This window comes from Schistocerca serialis, chromosome 4 (genome assembly GCF_023864345.2).
Source record: "Schistocerca serialis cubense isolate TAMUIC-IGC-003099 chromosome 4, iqSchSeri2.2, whole genome shotgun sequence".
Classification (NCBI taxonomy): Eukaryota; Metazoa; Arthropoda; class Insecta; order Orthoptera; family Acrididae; genus Schistocerca; species Schistocerca serialis.
Window position 1 is genome coordinate 348589831 of NC_064641.1, and position 20899 is coordinate 348610729.

The 20899-nt window shown below is 45.6% G+C and overlaps 1 protein-coding gene across 1 annotated transcript in view; it reads left to right on the forward strand.

Annotated features, from left to right (window-relative positions):
* The window catches only part of LOC126474451 (juvenile hormone esterase-like), a 123737-nt gene that overhangs the window by 88483 nt on the left and 14355 nt on the right, over positions 1–20899 (forward strand). Inside the window, exons 5-7 of the mRNA XM_050101923.1 lie at positions 1454–1650; positions 6621–6774; positions 16510–16676. Of these exons, the coding sequence (XP_049957880.1) occupies positions 1454–1650; positions 6621–6774; positions 16510–16676 (518 nt within the window). The remainder of the gene's footprint in view (positions 1–1453; positions 1651–6620; positions 6775–16509; positions 16677–20899) is intronic.

Sequence of the window (20899 nt, forward strand, 5' to 3'; positions counted from 1 at the left end):
GTGGAGCTGGAGATGATGTGAAAAACCGCATTAAAAAGGCAAACGCTGGCTGCATACAATTGTATCCAATATGGAAAAATAGAAATATCACGTACAAAACAAAAATCCGTATTTTTAATACAAATTTGAAGGCTGTCCTTCTGTACGCCAGTGAAAGCTGGAAAATGGATAAAAAGATAACATCCCAGTTACAAAGCTTCATAAATAGATGTCTTCGACGCACCATGTATATCTGGTGGCCGGAAAAAGTATTTAATGAGTAGCTCTGGCGAATAACAAACCAGATACCTATAGAAGACCAGATACGAGAGAGGAAGTGGGGTTGGTTGGGGCACACCTTGAGAAAACCAGATGGTGCCATCGAGAAAAAAGCATTGGAATGGAATCCCCAGGGAACAAGGAAGACTAAGGGGCACATGAAAGAGGACAGTGGAAGGGGAAGCAAAAAGAGTTGGCAAGACCTGGGCAGAATTGAGGGAAATGGCCAAAGACAGAGACAGATGGCGAGTTCTCCTGGATGCTCTATGCCCCTATAGGGGTCAAAGGAATTAAGTCAAGTAGGTCAAGGCTATGCTAACCAGTAGTGATCGTCTCGTGTACCCAATAGCACCCCACACCACATCGCTTCATGCTGCGCCCATGTGACGGTACCACAGGAAGCTTGGGAGTATTCTTTATCTTTAGAACCTTCAGACGCAGGTCGACTGAAGAATTGGGACGCATGTGGAACGACGACTTGATGCCACTCTTACAGTTAATGACGTTATGGGGAGCATCACTGTAGGCATACTTACCTCTGCTGCCGCATCAAAGGAAGCTGCCACAATCGTCTGAGTACTAAAGTTCCTCATGGCTCCAGACATCTTCCCACACTCTGTGTTTCTGTTCGTGTCACTGCCATTTTCTGACTCAAAGTCTACGATTCGGTTGTATAATCCTGCATGGCCGAACGAAGGATATGTCTTTCCTCTCGGGCGCTAGTCACGTGGGGCTGTTGAAGTGCTGCGTGTCATTGAGTATATCCCAAACGGATTCGTCTAGCCGATATTCGCATGGCAGTAATGGGATCATGAGCAATGCAATATCGCGGAACGAAAAACCCCACACATCCAGTAGGCCACAATCCACCCATTGTCAGATTTTGGTTCATGCTGGTAGGCACAAGGCATTATACGATATCCTCAAAAATAATATTCAGATACGATTTCTGAATGACAAAATTTACAACGTAATCTTTCCTAATGCACAGAATTTAGACGGCGTTACTATTACACAACTTGTACAGTTGTACTGAAAACGTAATTATTGGGGTACCCAGCTTTTAGTATATTTCACTCCAGTTTGGCCCTTGTTGGGTTCCAAATGGATAGCGATACAATTGCTGCGGCTAGCAGTATATATTTCCTGACGCTTTTGTAGATTAGGCTACGAGAGGTGTACCTCACTGAACCAGGTCTCTTCCACCGCGTCATAATGGAGAGCGGCTCCGCCCTGACGCCCTGGACGTTGGCACGCAACGGGGAGTCAGCAGCGAGGGCGCGGCAGGTGGCGGCCTCCCTGGGCTGCCCCACACAGCTCCACGCCGCCATGGTCGACTGTCTGCGCGGTGTCGACGACCACAAGCTGCTGCTCGCCGGGAACATCCTTAAGGTTAGTCTTACACCTGAATGAGATTTCCATTCTGCAGCGGTGTGTGGCTGAAACTCCCTGGAAGACTGCAACAGTGCGCCGGACCAAGACTTGGGACTCCGAAATGTTGTCCTTCGCGGGCAAACTCTCCGCCGACTGAGCTACCCGTCCTCATAGCTCACTCCACCAGTACGGCATCTCCTACCTTCAAAAATTCACAGATGCTCTCCTGGGAATCTTGGAAGACTAGCATTCCTGGAAGAAAGGATATTCGGAGACATGGCTTAGCCACATCTCGGTGATGTTTTCAGTATGAGCTCATGCGCTGAATCGTGCTTCGGTAACTCAGTCGGTAGTGCACTTGCCAGCAAATCGCAAATGTCCTGAGTTCGAGTCTCAGTCTGACACAGTTTTAATCTGCTAGGAAGTTTCAGTCTTATTCTCGATGATATTCGCTGCAATAGCCCGAAGATTCTCCAGGTTTTGTAGTGAAATGGGGAATGAAAAGTGAGAAATTTATCACATCTGCAATAAACAAGCGTTATCGAAAGTAGTTGACAGGGATTCCGCATATGTGAGCAAAATAACGACCTTTTTTTCATTAACACAAAGTGTGCCGTGTTTCCGACCCTGTTGTAGGTCGAGCACCAATTTTATTTAACCTCATAACCATGTTTCAGTTGACTTTTTTGATATACGGTACATCACCGATAAAAAATTTTCGAACGGCCCTGACAATAACTACACACTTTTATTGAACAAGGAAACACATCGTGCAAACTTTTTTTTTTTATTTTTTTATTTTTTTTATTTTTTTTTTTATTTTTTATTTTTTTTTTTTTTTTTTTGCTGCAGTCCAACGTCCAACACTTCTGTAAATTATTGACCTAGCTGTGAAGTTCACAGTATGTAAGTCAAGTGAAGTGACTGACTTGGGCAAATTGTATTCTTCCCTTCCTCTCATTTCTATTGGCATACCGTCTGCACATTTTAAAACCATGTTTGAGATTATTGTCGTGCTGCAGAACAAACCTACGCCTCTTTCCAGATGTAACTTCATTATTGATCAGTACCCTGTGATATCCTCCCTTCTTTGATGTTCCATTAATTCTCCCTAGATCACCGACTTCATTACCCTGAAAACATACCCACACCCCGACCGACCCTCCACCATGCTTCACTGTTGTCTTCACACACTGACTCTTCAAACATTCTCCACGAAGTCGACGAACAAACATTCGAAAATGGCTTCCAAATACTTCCAAGTTAGGTTCGTCCATGAATAACACTTTGGACCACTGCTTTACGCTCCAGTTTCTGTGTTGCTATGCCCATTGCAAGCGACTCACCTTACTTTGTTAGCGCAATAAACATTTTTGGTCGCACTTCACCATATCATACCTTGTTCATGAAAATGGCATTGCACTATTGAGACATATTGCAGCTCATCGCATTTTATTTACTTCCTAGCGAATTTCAGGTGCAGCACGAGTCCTCTGGCGTTTACTCTGTACAGATATGAACTGATCTTCTCTGTATGATGGTACTAGGGGTGTTCCAGGAAGCGAAATACTTGATCATAAATTTATACAACATACTCTTCTGAAAACAGCCATAGTTGAATTACCACACAGAGTCAAGATCGCAATAATATTTGTTTATTTACCGGTGTCGGCTTGTGTAAAAGCAGTCTTCAGAATTTATGTACCCCTATGGCTGGTGCGGTGCCTCTTCGGTTGTATCGTAAAACCACGATTGTACACTGGTGGTATCACGAGGCAAAAATTCTAAAGATGGCTTTTAGGTAAGCCGAAACCGGTAAATAAACAAATATTATTGCGATCTTTACTGCGGATTGCCGGCCAGGGTGGCCGAGCGGTTCTAGGCGCTACAGTCTGGAACCGCGAGACCGCTACGGTCGCAGGTTCGAATCCTGCCTCGGGCATGGATGTGTGTGATGTCCTTAGGTTAGTTAGGTTTAAGTAGTTCTAAGTTCTAGGGGACTGATGACCTCAGAAGTTAAGTCCCATAGTGCTCAGAGCCATTTGAACCATTTTTACTGCGGATCCTAATTCAGCGAAAGATTTGTATCGGCTTGAATTATGGCGATACATACACTTCCGTAGGTTGGGCTACGCCAACTTTCGTAGCTATTTTCATACTAGGATAGCCGTCCTGATGCGGAGCTACAATTACAGCATGGTTTTCAGTTCCAGTCTTCTGTTTACGTCGTATTATGAGGTAAACTGAAACCTCGTGGCAGATGAAAACTGTGTGAGTCGTGTTTGGGTAGCTCAGTTGCTATAGCACTTGCTCGCGAAAGGCATAGGTCCTGAGTTCCAGTCTCGGTCGGGTACACAGTTTTAATCAGCTAGGAAGTTTCGTATCAGAGCACACTATGCTGCAGAATGAAAATCTCATTCTTCGTATCAAACTGATCAGGTAAAGTACACACTGTAAGATACACACACTGCAGTGTAGACTAAAGCGACACAGATAGCTGAAAGAATGAGGCTTGTTCGAATTAGGTAAAGGCACGACATTGTTGCTGTGGATACTAATCAGCACCTTTCTACGCGAACAATCAAACACAAAACAGAGGCGCTTAGCCTTTACAGGTTCGTACTTTTTTTACGGGAATACACTAGAGTATTCAAAGGCAAATCACTGTTTTAACCACAAATCCGAAGTTGTAATAGGTGACAAAAAGCTTTTGACCTGAAGTGTAGATAAGAATAGATTCATCTTTTGCAACAATGTTTATTTCGTTTTTCACCAAAAACTGTTCAACTGTTCATACTAGGCATCATCAGTGATTTTCATTTTTCTGTTCTTTCCGTGTGTCCATTGTTTCTTCTGTAGGCACTAGACGCACACTGCTCAGGTTTCTAATTGACAGTAGGTCATGGTTACACATTTCGTTACACACAACGTTTCCTTTTGCACATTGCACACGATCTCACTTGCTGGACGGTCGACACTACAGCAGGTGTGATAAGAAACTTGCACTTGTGCATCTAGCACTGCAGAAGAACCAATGGACACATGTAAAAATTGAAAACTAAAACTGAATTGAAAATAGTATAGACCACAATAAAATATTTATTGCCACTGGTTACCAGCTTCGGCCAAAAGTGAGTATCTTAAAACTATGCTACACAATGATGACAAGCGTAGTGGTGAGTGGAGTAGGTATCATGGATCCACGTACGTCAGCTGCTCAAATCAACATTCGTGTATCCTCGGTACCTGCTTCGTTCACTGCCATCACCTGCCATCACGATGTAACATGGTCCGAAGACGGTCGCATTTTGACGGAAACCTGTTACCATAGCCAATAAAATTTTTATTGCGGTCAAAATTGTTTTTAATTAAATTTTAAAATATTTAAAGAGGTCGCTGACATTCCCCACAAGCAACATTCTCAAAAATTACTGAAAAGAAAAAATTACTGACGATGCCGATTGCGGATAAGCTAAATACCAAATAAACAATGAAGTTCAAAAGATGGATTTGTTCTTATCAACAGGACAAACATAACTCAAGTAACAGTTGGGGATGATGCTGCTGCAGATATTTGTAAAATCATGTTTCTACTTAACCACGGTCTATGATGCTCAGTGCACCGAACATACTCCCCCTGACAGAAATGTTCCAGGACAGGATTTTTTTATTTCTGAGTTTGCAGAACTGTAAAGGTACAAATGCCTTTTTTAAGTTATCTAGTATGTGTGCGTCCTTTAAATGACCTTGACCATGTTTCTGCGCAAACTCACAAGGTGAGAGATGTGCTTTGGAACACACTGTTTGGGCTCTTGGCGCATTACGGTGGCACAATGGATGTTGACTGTGAGCTGGGTGGCACAATGGATGTAAGCTATCAGTGAACAGAAAGTTCTGCATTAAACTCAGGAAAATCCCTGGTCAACCATGGATAATAATTAAGCAATCACTGTGCGTGTGATATCAGAAGAACTTAATAGAATCATGTGGTGTCGGATCTATCATAAGATTTTACGAGAAGATGTAGGTAAATGGAAAGTAATACAAAATTCGCCCCTCACTCAATAACAGACGAACAGAAAGAGGAACGACGAAGAATTTCAGCTGAATTACTGGATGGGGCCAGACGTGATTGCACATTTCTGTCAAACATTATTGCTGCGGATGGAAGTTGATGCTATCAATATGACCCTCACACGAAGCGTCGAAGTTCTGAATGGCGGAGACTTGGGTCACCAGTCTCGAAAAAAGTCAGACAACAACCTTCGAGAATAAGAACAATGTTGATAGCTCTCTTTGATAGCAAAGGACTAGTTCACCATGAGTATGTTCTTCCAGGGCAACAATGAACCAAACTCTTTGCATCGAAGTCTTGAAACGTTTGCGACAAGCGATTCGACGTCGCCGCCCTGATTTGTGACATTCTCATGACTGGTTCTTGCTGCAGGACAATGCAAGACCCCATGTTGCTTTACATATTACAGAGTGTCTGGCCAGACATTCTGTTATTGCCATCCCACATCCGCCCGTTCTCTCACCTTGCGACTTTTACTTGTTTCCGCGACTGAAAAGGCGACTGGAAGGAAAGCTTAGCCAAGATATGACAGACATCCAATGGGCTATGACAAATAAGCTTACAAGCATCGCGATTGAAAATTTCCCTGCTTGTTTCCAAGACCTCTAGAAACGTTGGGAACTTTGTATAAATAGCCAAGGGGGTTACTTCTATAGGGGATTGGATCATTACTTGGTAAGTGCAATTTTCTGTCTTTAAAGAAACCTGTCCTGGAACTTTTCTGACAAAGGGAGTATATGCTTCAAAATTATTTCAGTACCTCACAAACTTAATATCTTAGCCTTTACGAGACAACGTGTAACAGCTGGCTGGACAAAATAATTCGACTCCGTCTTGCCGCTTGGTCGTAGAGGACTATTATTCATCAGTATAGCTTAAGTCTCGTAAACTGTGCAATACTTCGTTTTTCTAGAGATGGGGCGTACACCCTGTCGTACTGTTTCATCCCGTCGAGGAAGCTGCCACGCCTTCTTCATTTCTTCCCGGACCCTCGCCACTCTTGAAGCCTGCTGAAGTGGACTGGATGGTTGGCGTGAATGAAAATGAAGGAGGAATTTTTAGTGCAGGTATAGCATTGATTTAGACGGTCAATTAAAACATATCGTTCCAGTTCCTTTACATAAGACATACTAATTTAATAAGTCCATCGCAAATTCATCTATGGAATCCGGTACATACGTAAAAAGCTTGCGTGTTCTTTGTGCCATCGTTGCAGCCGTGTTTTTTTAGCATGCACTAGGTAGTAACTCTGGCCTCACTCACTGAAGGATGAGAAACAGGAGGGTGTTAGTCATTAGTGACTCGACATTTTGCTCTATTGGAAGGGATGATCGGAGGAGATTCCCAGGCTACTACTTTCGAACATAGCGCGGGAACTACAGTGGTAGGTCAGGATTAAATTGCTGGACGTGCTAAAGCTAAGCGAAATTTGTAAAAGTTTGAATATGAAAATATCTGCCGATAGGGTGATAGTTTTCGGGCTTTCATCATACTACGCACCCTCCAACTCAGAGTTGCAATATTAATAGTTCTGGCTGGTTTCATTGTCTAGGGCCTGGAATACGTAGCTGCCGCATTACAGGCCAAATACTGCTGAGTCTACAGTATACGATAAGAATACACACATGAATCGAATGGTCAAAGGTTTCTATCACTCGTCAATTGCGTATTATGAACGTAAAATATAAATTTATAAATGAAAGACTGCATTTAAATAAAATCTGCAGGTACTATCTTAACGACTTCATATGATGAGTACGATAGTAAAAGTACTTGTGAGAATGCGGTATATTTCTGCAAAACACTTATTGGTGTCGATGGTCTAGCAATTAAATAAAATAAAAGTTGGATAACAGGGAAAGAATAGATTCCTACTGCACGTAATTAGTTATGAACAACATAGCTCGCGACATATTCACTTCTAAACGCACACTACGTCTTCATTGCAGAAGCTACGGAAATCACACAAGAGTACAGGTCGGGACTCCGAAATATTTCTATTCTCCGCGACCAGCACTCACTCCTGTGTCCCGAGCCGTACTGCCCGCTTCCAGAACTACCTCCTATCCAGTCTTTCCATTCACGAGCGCTTTGATTCGCTAGAGCGGTCGCGCCATATTTTCAAGCCAACGCACCCACACACATATTTATGCACATTCGAAATACTGGATTTACATTTAAATACTTGAAATTAAATAAATATTCCTGCGGCTGGGCCATAAACATGCCCTAATACACATTATTAAATACATAAACAATTAAATGAACATATACCAAAAGAAATTGAACAACAGGTACGCCAGCAGCCTAATGTGTCTGTGCTTTCTAAAACACAGTAAGTATTTAACCAATTTCTTTATGAATAGTATATATCGGATATGAACAAAGTCATAGATGAATAAATATATTTATAAGCACGCTGCTACCGTTTTTTCGGGTAACTGTGGAGTACTTAGGCCTGACACGATCGATAGTAATCTGCCACTTTGACCTCCAGTAACTCGTGTACTATTCAAGTTACATGCCTGTAATTCATTCCAATTTAGGTTTACACTAATAGCTTTCTACAGACACGGCGATCGATGACATCGGATGAAGCGTTATTATTTTGGAAATTCGTTGCTCAGTGTTACTTGTATAATTTACCGTCAGATACTAAACCTTAAACTAATAAATATATGAAAAATCTGATTGCACCATCAGAATCGTCGTGCAAATAATGGTAATGTACATCTTTCTTTTTGAGGTATCATGATTCATCTGGCTACAATTAATTTCTATACGAACTGTGAAATGTCTGCCATTAAGGTTTCACAAAGTCCGCCATCTTTGGCACTTCCGGCATAGACTTCTTCACCGACACAATGCGCCGTTCTCGACACAGCGGAATTCCCAGCCACGCGGCTGGAGCATGCGCTGGGGCTACCCCTCTCGTCCGGCGAACGTTTGCCAGCACGTGTTTGCTGCCGGGCCCCGGCTTTGACGAGCGTCCTGTGCGGCCGCCCCAATTCCGAACGTATAATATTTCCAGGGCGCCACCACTCGCCCGTTACCTCACAAATTTCGCAGTAATATTTTTTGTTATCACAGTAATGTTTGCCTCTGCCGCTAATTTGTTACTGCAGCGTTATCACCTTTACTGTTACTTATGCGTAAGCTGTTACTTTCTAGAAAATTGTGTAAATTTATCGAAGACGGGTCAGAGCGTATAATTAAAAGAAATAGCTCTAAGTACTATGGGACTTAACATCTGAGGTCATCAGTCCGCTAGACTTAGAACTACTTAAACCTAACTAACATAAGGACATCACGCACAACCATTCCCGAGGCAGTATTCAAACCTGCGACCATAGCAGGCGCGTGGTTCCGTACTGTAGCGCCTAGAACCGCTCGGTCACAGTGGCCGGCAAAAGCTGTTTCTCACAAACCGATATAGTTGCGCTAAATACCGCCATGTTACACGCTGCAGTTCAGAGCGCTCTAGCGGCAGAGTATTGCAACTTGCTCCAGCGAAGCGAGGAAGTCGACCGAAAATTCGCCGACGCGGTAGCCCAGCGTGTTCGGTTGGAGGGTTGACTGCCCTCTGTAATAAAGAAGAATCTGACTGACTGGATCAAAGACGAACTTGGACGGTTGTCATGGGATGTCCGCACCCAACAAATGCAACAAACAAAATGAGATAAAAAAATACGAACGATACGTAATACCTCAACCGATATTGAGAACAGAATGAAAAGCTCAGACGCCCTCGTAACATGGAGAAGCTCGAAAAACGTCTGGTGGATTAGTACTTTCTTCCGCCAACCCCTTCATTTCTCTTTCCTCAAAAACATAATGAAAAGCATGGAAACAAATTTAGGAGCAGAAACTACTACACAAGGAATTCGGGGTTCACTTCGACACATACGTAAATCAGATGAATGAACAATTAGCCTGGGTACTTTCGTGAGGTTTTAGAACAAAGAAATTTCTGTTGATCAGCTCTTATCTACTTGAAGAGTGTCTTTTCAAAGACTGCTACACTGAATGTTTTTCATTATGTTAAACCTGACACTCTAATTGACAAATATTTCATAATTTCTAATAATTTCATGGTATTCCACTTACATAAAATGTAAATTCTTGACTTCTTATCTTATCCTGAGTTCCCTCCCCGTGGGAAGCATGCAGTAGGGGCATTTTTTTTTTTTTTTTTTTTTGTGGGGTTTAAGGGCGCTCAACTACTGAGGTCATTAGCGCCCAGTCACTGTTGTTAGAGCACATGGAATCTAATAAAACTCAAGGGGATGGGGGGACACCAGAAGGACCTAACAAAGATGCAGATAAAATAAGTAAATAGGTTAGATGTCTTTGGACAAGCCAGTCAAAGTTATAAAACGCAGAATACGAGCAGCTGCTCGAGCGTCATCAGCTAAAACATCTGGTAAAGTAGATGGCAGGGACAGGACAACACGAAATTGACTAAAACGGGGACACGACAATAAAACATGGCGCACTGTTAATGCCTGACCACAAGGGCATTGCGGGGCTGGGTCACCGGAGAGCAGGTAGTGGTGGCTAAACCGGCAATGCCCAATCCGCAACCTGGTCAGAAGGACCTCCTCTCGCCGAGATGGTCGGGAGGAGGTTGTCCAAGCAGTTGGGAGCTGTTTTACTGCCCGGAGCTTGTCTCCTTGGAGGGATGACCAAGCATCCCACCACAACGACACAAGCCTCTTACAAACATCCCCAAGAACGTCAGATGACATGGCACAATGGGAGGCTGGCTGAGGCAGGAGGACTGCAGCCTTGGCTGCAGCATCCGCAGCCTCATTCCCAGGCACTCCCACATGTCCGGGAACCCACAGAAAGCTGACAGGAGAACCATTATCAGCGAAAGAATGGAGGGACTGCTGTATCCGTTGAATCAAGGGATGGACCGGATAGGGAGCTCCAAGGCTCTGAAGAGCACTGAGTGAGTCAGAGCAGAGTACATACGATGAATGGCGGTGGCGGCGGGCATACTGAACAGCCTGATGGAGAGCAAAAAGCTCGGCCGTAAAGCTCGAACATTGGTTGAGGAGCTGGTATTTAAAGGTGGCGGCCCCGACGACAAAGGCACAGCCGACACCATCGTCAGTTTTGGAGCCATCGGTGTAAATAAAGGTGTGACCGGCAAGTCGAGCACAAAGTTCGACAAACTGTGAGCAATACACTGCAGCCGGAGTACCCTCCTTCGGAAGTGAGCTGAGGTCGAGATAAATATGAACCGGAGCCTGGAGCCAAGGTGGTGTCGAGCTCTCACCCTCTCTGAAGGTGGTAGGGAGGGCAAAATCCAATTGTCGAAGCAGGCGACGAAAGCGGACTCCGGGGGGCAGCAGGGCAGACACATACGACCCGTACTGACGGTCGAGAGAATCGGCGAAGAAGGACTGGTAAGAGGGGTGGTGGGGCATAGACAACAGCCGGCAGGCATACCGACACAGCAGTACGTCGCGCCGGTAGGTCAATGGTAATTCGGCAGCTTCAGCATAAAGACTCTCGACAGGACTAGTGTAGAAGGCTCCGGTCGCAAGACGTAACCCCCGATGGTGGATGGAGTTGAGCCGGCGTAAGAGGGATGGCCGAGCGGACGAGTAGACGAAGCTCTCATAATCCAGCTTCGATCAGACTATGGACCGATACAAGCGAAGCAGGACAGTACAATCCGATCCCCAAGATGAACCGCTAAGAACTCTGAGGACATTAAGGGAACGTGTACAATTGGCCGCCAAATAAGAGACATGTGGAGACCAACACAGTTTCCTGTCCAGCGTGAGCCCTAGAAACTTAGTTGTTTCCACGAATGGGAGAACAACGGGACCGAGATGTAAGGATGGCGGAAGGAACGCTTTATATCGCCAAAAGTTGATACAAACCGTCTTCTCTTCAGAGAACCGGAAGCCATTTGCCACGCTCCATGAGTAGAGGCTGTCTAGACAACGCTGAAGGCAGCGCTCCAGGAGGCATGTTCTCTGGGCACTGCAGCAGATCGCGAAGTCATCGACAAAGAGAGAGCCTGAGACATTAGGTGGAATGCAATCCATAATTGGATTGATCGCAATGGCAAAAAGGGCTACGCTCAAGACGGAGCCCTGAGGCACTCCGTTCTCCTGGAAGAAAACGTCAGACAATACGGAACCCACACGTACCCTGAACTTTCGATCCATTAAAAAGGAATCAATAAAAAGGGGCAGGCGACCGCGTAGGCCCCACTGTGCATAGTGCGGAGGATACCTCCTCTTCAACAGGTATCATAAGCCTTCTCCAAATCGAAGAACACGGCTACCGTTTAGCGCCTTCGCAAAAAGTTGTTCATGATGAATGTCGACAAGGTCACAAGGTGGTCAACAGCGGAGCAGCAGCGACGAAAGCCGCATTGGACATTAGTAAGTAGCTGTCGAGATTCAAGAATCCAGACTAACCGAGCATTAACCATGCGCTCCATCACCTTACAGACACAGCTTGTAAGAGAAATGGGGTGGTAACTAGAAGGAAGGCGTCTACCCTTCCCGGGTTTGGGTATAGGAACAACGACGGCGTCACGCCAATGCATGGGGACCTGACCTTCGGTCCAAACGCGATTGTAGGTACAAAAAAGGAAGCTTTTGCCCGCCGGAGAAAGGTGTGCCAGCACATGAACGTGAATGGCATCTGGCCCCGGAGCAGAGGACCGGGACAGTGCAAGCGCACGTTCGAGTTCCCGCATAGTAAAGGGGGCATTATAAGTTTCCAGATTCAGCGAGTGGAAGGAAGGTCGCCGAGCCTCTTCTGCCTCTTTCCTGGGAAGGAAGGCAGGGTGGTAATGGGCGGAGCTTGAAACCTCCGCGAAAAAGCGGCCAAAGGCGTTGGAGACAGCCACAGGATCAACAAGGACCTCATTACCTGAGGTCAGGCCAGGTACTGAGGAGTGGGCTTTAATGCCCGACAGCCAGCGCAGGCCACCCCATACGACAGAAGAGGGAGTAAAACTGTTAAGCCAGCTGGTGAAAGAGGCCCAACAAGCTTTTTTGCTGTCTTTGATGACTCTACAGCATTGCACTCGGAGTCGTTTGTATCCAATACAATTCGCCAACGTAGGATGGCGGCGAAAGGTGCATAAAGCACGTCGTCGAGCACGGATAGCGTCCCTACAAGCCTCGTTCCACCAGGGGACAGAAACGTGACGTGAGGAAGAGGTAGTACGAGGAGTGGAACGTTCGGCAGCATTGATGATAACAGCCGTGAGGTATTCGACCTGACTGTCACAACTGAGAAAATCGTGGTCCGGAAAGGTCGCCAGGGAGGAGTAAAGTCCCCAGTCAGCTTTTGGTATGTTCCAGCTCGAAGGACGTGGGGATGGGGTGTGGTGCAGGAAACGAACGACACAGGGGAAGTGGTCGCTCGAATAGGTATCAGAAAGGACATACCACTCGAACCGACGGGCAAGAGTGGTAGAACAGATCGAGAGGTCCAATTGGGAGTAGGTATGAGTAGAGTCCGAGAGGAAAGCCGGGGCGCCGGTATTGAGGCAGACAAGATTGAGATGGTTGAAGACATCCGCCAAGAGTGAGCCTCTTTGATAGGATGCAGGAGAGCCCCAAAGGGGATGATGGGCATTGAAGTCGCCAAACAATAACAACGGCGGGGGAAGCTGAACGATCAGGTGCATCATGTCAGCCTGACTAACAGCAGATGACAGTGGAGTGTAGATGGTACAAACTGAAAAAGTAAAAGCAGAAAGAGTAATACGGACAGCTATTGCTTGGAGTGGGGTGGTCAATGGGATGGGATGGTAATAGACATCGTCCCGAACGAGCAACATGACCCCACCATGAGCTGGGATACCGTCCGCAAGGGTGAGGTCATACCGCTCCGAGGTATAGTGGGTAAAGGCAATATGGTCAGTTGGGCACAACTTGGTTTCCTGGAGACCAAGGACGAGCGGACAGTGCAGGCGGAGGAGCAGTTGTAGTTCCTCCCGATTAGATCGAATACCTCTTATGTTCCAATGTACCAAGGCCATCGCTGGTCAAAAAGTTGGGGGAACAAGACGGGGAAGAGCTGGTCACCTCGAAGGCCGCGGAGGGCCAGGTTGCGAGGGAACAACGCTACAACCGGCGGGAGGCGGATCCGGTTCCATCGAGTCATCGCCAGCTGCGGCCGCTGTCCCTGGTTGTGTAGGAGGGGCAGCATCATTTGCCAACGAGAGGCCAGCTGAGCGCCTGGCAGCAGAGCGTCCCGGCGAAACTGAGGACGGCCGGGAGCAGCGACTCACGGATGGAGCGACAGACAAAACGAGCCTGGGTGGAGAGGGGGATAGAGACTTCTTCTTGGAGGCCTTCTTGGAAGGCCGAGGAGGCACAGGGATGGTGGGCTGGACCCGAAGAAGGTCCTCACGCACGGGGTCCGTTTTGGAACACCGGACCTCGGAAACTGGGGTCCGGAATGTTTCCCCGATGGACGCCTGAGAAGAGGATTGCTTCTCAGGTGGCGGGGGCAGAGGAGGAGGAGGATGGGTGGCCCCTGGGGCAGAGGGGGCGGGGGCCACGGGGGAGGAGGATTTGGAAGGGAGGGATTTGGGAGGCAGAGGCAGAGCCCCCTGATGGGCGGAGGAGGCGGAGGGGGGACAGGATAGGGGTGAGGATACCATGGAAGGAGTGGACACAACTGAGGCAAACGAAGTGGCCAATGGCACTGGATGGAGGCGGTCATACTTCTTCCTGGACTCAGAATAAGAGAGCCGATCCAAAGTTTGAGTTCTTGTATCTTCTTCTCCTTCTGATATGCGGGACAGTCTGAGGATCTAGGCGAGTGGATGCCAGGACAATTAATGCACCGAGGTGGTGGGGTGCATGAATGTTCCTCACGAAGAGGACGTCCACAATTGCCACAAGGGCTCAGCCTCACACAGTGACGACATGTGCCCAAAGCGCAAACACCGAAAACAGCGCATAGGAGGCGGGACGTAAGGTCACACGTCGCACCGGTAGCGCATCACCTTTACCTTCTCCGGGAGAACGTCCCCCTCGAAGGCGAAGATAAAGGCCCTGGTGTCGATGCGACGGTCTTTGGGGCCGCGCTGGACTCGCCGGACGAAATGCACGCCTCAGCGCTCCAGGTTGGCCCTGAGCTCCTCATCAGATTGTAGCAGGAGGTCACGATGAAAAATAACCCCCTGCGTCCTATATAGTGCCAGATGTGGGACAATGTACACTGGGATGCCCCCTAGGCGGTCGCACGCCTGGAGCGCCGCCGACTGTGTGGCGGAGGTGGTCTTTATAAGAACGGACCCCGAACGCATCTAGCTGACAGCCTCGATTTCCCCGAAGATGTCCTCAATGTGCAGAACAAAGAACATGGGCTTGGAGGTGGCGAACGTCCCCCCATCGGTTCAAGAACAGACCAAATAGCGGGGGAAGTACTTCGCCCCAAGCCGGCGGGCCTGTCCCTCCTCCCAGGGAGTGGCCAAGGGGGAAAGGGCAGGAGAACCAGAACTAGAAACGGTACCTTTTCTTTTGAAAGACTCGGCCGCAGAGCGACCTGATACGTGTTGACGTTTCATCTGTGAAACGCCCGCCCCGATACCACCCACTCCGACCAGGGGCTCTCCCCACGGGCGCCACCCAGCCTCAGCAAGGGCCACCTGGCAGGATGACCGTTGCCAGGAGTCGTGATGCCCCAAGGAGACGGGCATCTACTCCTTGGCCGACGTGGGGAGGGTGCAGCTCAGGTATCGGCAGTACGATCCCTGTGTTGTCAGGGGGCAACAACCTAGAGGGTACATGATGACCCCACCACAACGAGCTGGTTACCGTGCTGGATTTCTGGTGCCATGGAAAGTCCATCATGATCGTAGGTGCAGATGGGGACGCACTATGGGCATAACTTGTACAACCCATCAGGCGTTTAGGCCCAATTTGAGGAATAGTGGGTATGGTTACAACGCCGGTACAATGCTGAGTGGCAAGGTCTTAGTGCACTTAGGACCAGTGGTACACCACGTAAGGTGTCCTTCCCCAAAAGGCTCGTACTTCTGTAGAATTTTGAAAAATGGAGGTCAAACCCGAAGGGGGACCATCACATGGAAGGCCGAAACGGTTGAAACTCCTTTTAGTCGCCTCTTACGACAGGCAGGAATACCTCGGGCGTATTCTTATCCCGGACCCGCAGGGGGGGGGGGGGGGGGGGAGTAGGGGCACGCCGCCCTCGAACACACGTTTGTTCTTAGGCACAGTGAAGAACAGATTCACGCTCAGATTACCGAGACTATAGAGTAGAAAAGAATGTACAATTGAAAATTATGTTTAAGATGGTAACAACTTTTAATTGATTCCATTTAGTCAATAAATAGGACTAAGTGAAAAGGACGCTAGTCTTTTATAATTTTCTTAATACGTGTATTAACTTCATAGTGGTTTGACATACTATAAGGAACAGTCCAATAAAAAGATGGAAAGAAAGTAAGTACACTGTTTATTATTTCAAAACTAATCAAGTGTATCCACTGTGAAACAAGACAGTCAGTTCCTGCATTGAAAAATGTGTGAAGTTGCCTATGGCCCACGCCTGGGTACAATCGTGGTCCCGTAGGTAACCACAAGCATTTTCTATGTACACACTGACTATCTGGTCTCACAACGGGATAAATGTATTAACAGATAAGGCAATTACTTTTTAAAGGAACTGTTTACTTACTTTCTTAGCATGGCTAATTTTCATTTGACTACCCCTTGTATAATAGCGTTTATTATTGCTGTTTACATCTGTGACTTGTTGTTTAACGACGATGCATTCTCTTTCAGGGTTATATGCGAACAGTTCAGTGTGGAAAGAGTTCGAAAATAATTTAAACACTTTGTTACCGATAACGATATTTTATGATACCGCACGAAATGCTGATCTCATTGGAAAAAAGATTCGTGAATTTTATTTTCCATCTGGAAGTCTCTCTCTCAAGGGTATGACTGAAGTGAGTATAAACTTGATATATAGTAGATGGTTGGACATTTTTCTTTTCGAATACACTTTCATAATGTAATAGCTTTTGATTAATACACTGCCGGAAAAGAAATTCGTATAGCTTTTGGGAAGTCTCCAATTCACTTAAGATTAATTGTAGCAACAGTACATATGGATTAAATGAAATGGTTACATTTACAGATCAATAGCACAAGCGATTCTTTGGTACCACATGTCGATGCTTGCTGAAACACCCGTATTAATACGCCTCCACGAGCGGCAGTGCAGGCACCGACTATGGCGTGCACTCGATCGTACAGTTGGCGAATACTGTCCTGGGATACGTATGCCACGCTTTTTAGACATGTTCACGTAGTTCTGTGAGAATATCGGTCAACAAGTCGCATGAGCAATTCTCGTCCCATCATACCCCGCACATGTTCGACTGGGGACAAGTCCGGAGGTCGTGCTAGCCAGGGAGGCTGCAGCACGTCTTGCAGAGCACGTTGAGTCTCAGGGTCAGTCTGAGTGCGAACATTATCCTGTTGGAACACCACATCATCTTCCTGTTGCAAGAACAGATAATAAAAATGGCGTGTGACGAAGGCCTCCCGTCGGGTAGACCGCTCGCCAGGTGCAAGTCTTTCGATTTGACGCCACTTCGGCGACTTGCGCGTCGATGGGGATGAAATGATGTTGATTAGGGCAACACAACACCCTGTACCTGAGCGGAGAAAATCTCCGACCAGGCCGGGAATCGAACCCGGGCCCTTAGCATTGACTTTCGCGCTCACCACTCAGCTACCGGGGGCGGACGCAAGAACAGAAAAAGAATGGGGCCAACAACGTTCTACACATACCGAGTGCTGGTTGGTGTCCACTTGAGAAACACCAAATATTTATGGCACCGCAGACTATAAGGCCTGGGGCTGGGACCAGGGTGTCTTGAGTGAAAGCACTCTACGAGACAGCGCTCACCTAGTCTTGGTCGTACACGCAAACGACAGTCACTTGCGTTGAGACAGAATGTGCTTTCATCGTTGAAGACCACGGCGCGCCATTCCATCCTGCGGTTCGGGCAATACGTGGTGTAAGTTCACGAACCTCTTATCGACCCCTGTTTAAGAGTCAGGGTATTTTAACATCGGCCTCTCAATATATATATTCCTTGCTGTCATTTCTTGTTAACAACGTTAGCTTATTCCAAAGAATAAACAGCTTTCACTCAGTTAATACTCCGCAGAAATCAAACCTGCATTTGGATCGGACTTCCTTAACTCTTGTGCAGAAAGATGTGCAATATACTGCTGCATCCATTTTCACTAAGCTACCAATCGAATTCAAAACTCTTAGCAGTAATCCACCTGATTTCAAATCGAAACTGAAGAGTTTGCTCTCGGATCACTCCCATTCTGTCGAGGATTGTATTGTTGATTGCGTTTACTTAAACTTATGGATAGACTTCATTCGGGTTAATAAACATCTTTTATTACTTTTATGTTGTAATTTCATGTACTGACACGTTCCATGACCTGGGAGATTTGCTCCTCAATCTGGTACTATGGAACTTGACGTGTAGATAAATAAATAAAGCGATCCTCTGGCGGCAGCAGTCGAGCCGTGCACATCGATGCCGTGGCGTGAGTGCAAGACGGGCTAGAAGTGTCCGTGTCTGCAGTCCCACTGGTAATATAATAACCGGTTCGCAACAGTTCGTGCCGACACGTATGGACTCACAAGCCCTCTTATTTGTGCTCTGGTAGCTGTATGATCTGCCACTGCTGCTGTTACAACACGACGATCCTGGCGGGCGTCCAGAACCCCTTCTACAGGTGTGAGAACGTTTACGTGAAAACTGATACCGGCATCGTTATGCACAACTGACGCAGCACGTTCAGCTAGTGTGGCAACCCTCCGAAAGGACCATCCCGCCACTCAGAATGCCACGATTTGACCCCTTTCAAACTCGCTTGGTTGGATGAAGGAAGCACGACTCCGTCTCCATGGCATGGTTGCCTACTTGCTTCACACGTTTGCACCACGCTGAACCTTCTGGATGTGAGCATTCCGTATCAAAGGGTAGACACTTACGGCTCTCTTACAGCTATGACACTATGCTATCTGTTCGCCAGCGACGCTGAAATCATCAGTACATCTGCTATCCCCAGGTGGCGTATGCCGTCATCGCTGTACTTTCCTTCTTTCCTGGTGTGTAGATAACATATAAGAAAAGAATTGAATTGGATTTATTTGCCTGTAGGCAACTGTTGTGTTGTATAAGGCATCGTCATTTGTTACATAATTATATTGTTGGCTACACAAATTATACCAAAGGTAGATACATAATTCTACAGGTGGTTATACAAATGATTGTACAAAAAGGTTAATATATATAAATACAATTAGATAAACATTGTACAGCTTGTACTCATTCATAATTACTTACACCGGTTGTACAGACAAATTTTCTTAGTTCACAATTCTGTTCGTTCACTATCACGTTAATTTTTCGTTGTATAAAAGAGCACCATATTTTTCATTATATAAAACAGTATCATATTTTTCATCGTATAAAAGAGCATCAAATTTTATTATGTATTAAGAATTCACTTGTACTGTAGAATGCTTCCTCTTTCAGCCATGTCTTCAACACCATTTGAAATTTATTTTCATGCAGCTCCCTTGTGCCATGTGAAATAGTGTTAAAAATGTTTTGCCAGCTTGTAGAAAACTATTTTCGACTTTACTCAAATGTGTCCAAGGACTGTAAGAAGTTCCTGTTTCTGGTTTCATACGAGTGCACATCTGACCTGCTTTCATACATGTGGGCATTCTGTTTGGCTTGCATAAGTGCTTTGAGTCTGTATAGACTGGAGACTAAGTATTCTGCGTTCAATAAAGTACTGTCTGGAAGAAGTTAATTTGTTCAAAGAAAAATACATCTAATGGCTTTCTTCTGCCAGAGGAAGACATCTTTTGCCCAGCAGAGTTTCCCCTAAGAAGTATTTCATAATGCAAATGTGTATGGAAAAAGGCACAGTATGCCATAAGCATGCACTCCTTAGTGGCACAATCCGTAAGTTTCATAAGGAGATGTAAAAATCTTGCCAACTTATTGCATACCTCTTCTGAAGGTATATTCCAGCATAATGTATCTATATGCCTAATAATTTTACTGAATTTCTGGGTTCATTTGATCCATTATTAATATCTCTAAGGGAAAAGGGGATGTGTTCAATTTTGTTTTTATTTAATGACAGTATTTTCTTGGAACCACTGAGCTGCCTTTTCCATCATTTAGTTGTTCATTTGTTTGACTACATTCGCATCAGTATGTGATGTGATGAAAGTTGTGTCGTCGGCATACTTAACAGATTTATATGGTAATAAGATGGGCAGGTCATTCACAGACACAATAAATAAGAAAGGTCCCAGTAAAGATCCTTGTGGGACTCCCTATTTCACCTTGAGGAGGTCACATTTGTTATTTGCGTTTAAAACTACCATTTGGTTTTTGTTTGTTAAATATGTTTTCAGCAACAATAGTTCTAAATCAGTTATTCCATATTTTCAAGTTTTTTGATTAAAATGTTGTGTGGGACAGTGTCAAATGCCTTGGTTTAATCCAATAAAGTTTCATTGGTGTGTTCCCCATTTTCAAAACCACGCAATATTGATAATACAACTTCTGAACTGCCTTTATTGTTGATAGCCCACTTCGGAATCCATGTTGGTCCCTATTTAAGAGGTAATACTCAAAAAAATCGTGTAATTGGTCTTTCATTAATATTTCAATAATTTTGGATAATATAGGTACTGTCACAATGTGTCTGTAATTTTGGGGTGACTTTCTATCTCCTATTTTGAATATGGGAGAGACAATTGTCAGTTTAAGGCAGTCTGGAAATATTCCTTCTGTGAACAACCTATTGATTGGGTAAGACAGTGGATTGCATGTAGTGTCCGTTATTTCCTTTATGTTAAAATTAGATAAACCATAGATGTCCTCAGTTCTGGAGTTGCCCAATGATTTGACTACCTTTAGTATATCCTTAGGATAAATTGTTTCCATCCAAATTTTGTCAGGTCTACTGGAAACTCTGTTTCCCACAAATTGGGAAGTGTATCTGCATTGTCCTCTAAATTTCTTTCCTTTGTTATAGCTAATTCCCCAGAATTTACGAAACTATTACTTAGTTCATCTGCACTTAGAGGGACAGGTAAATTTTCTGC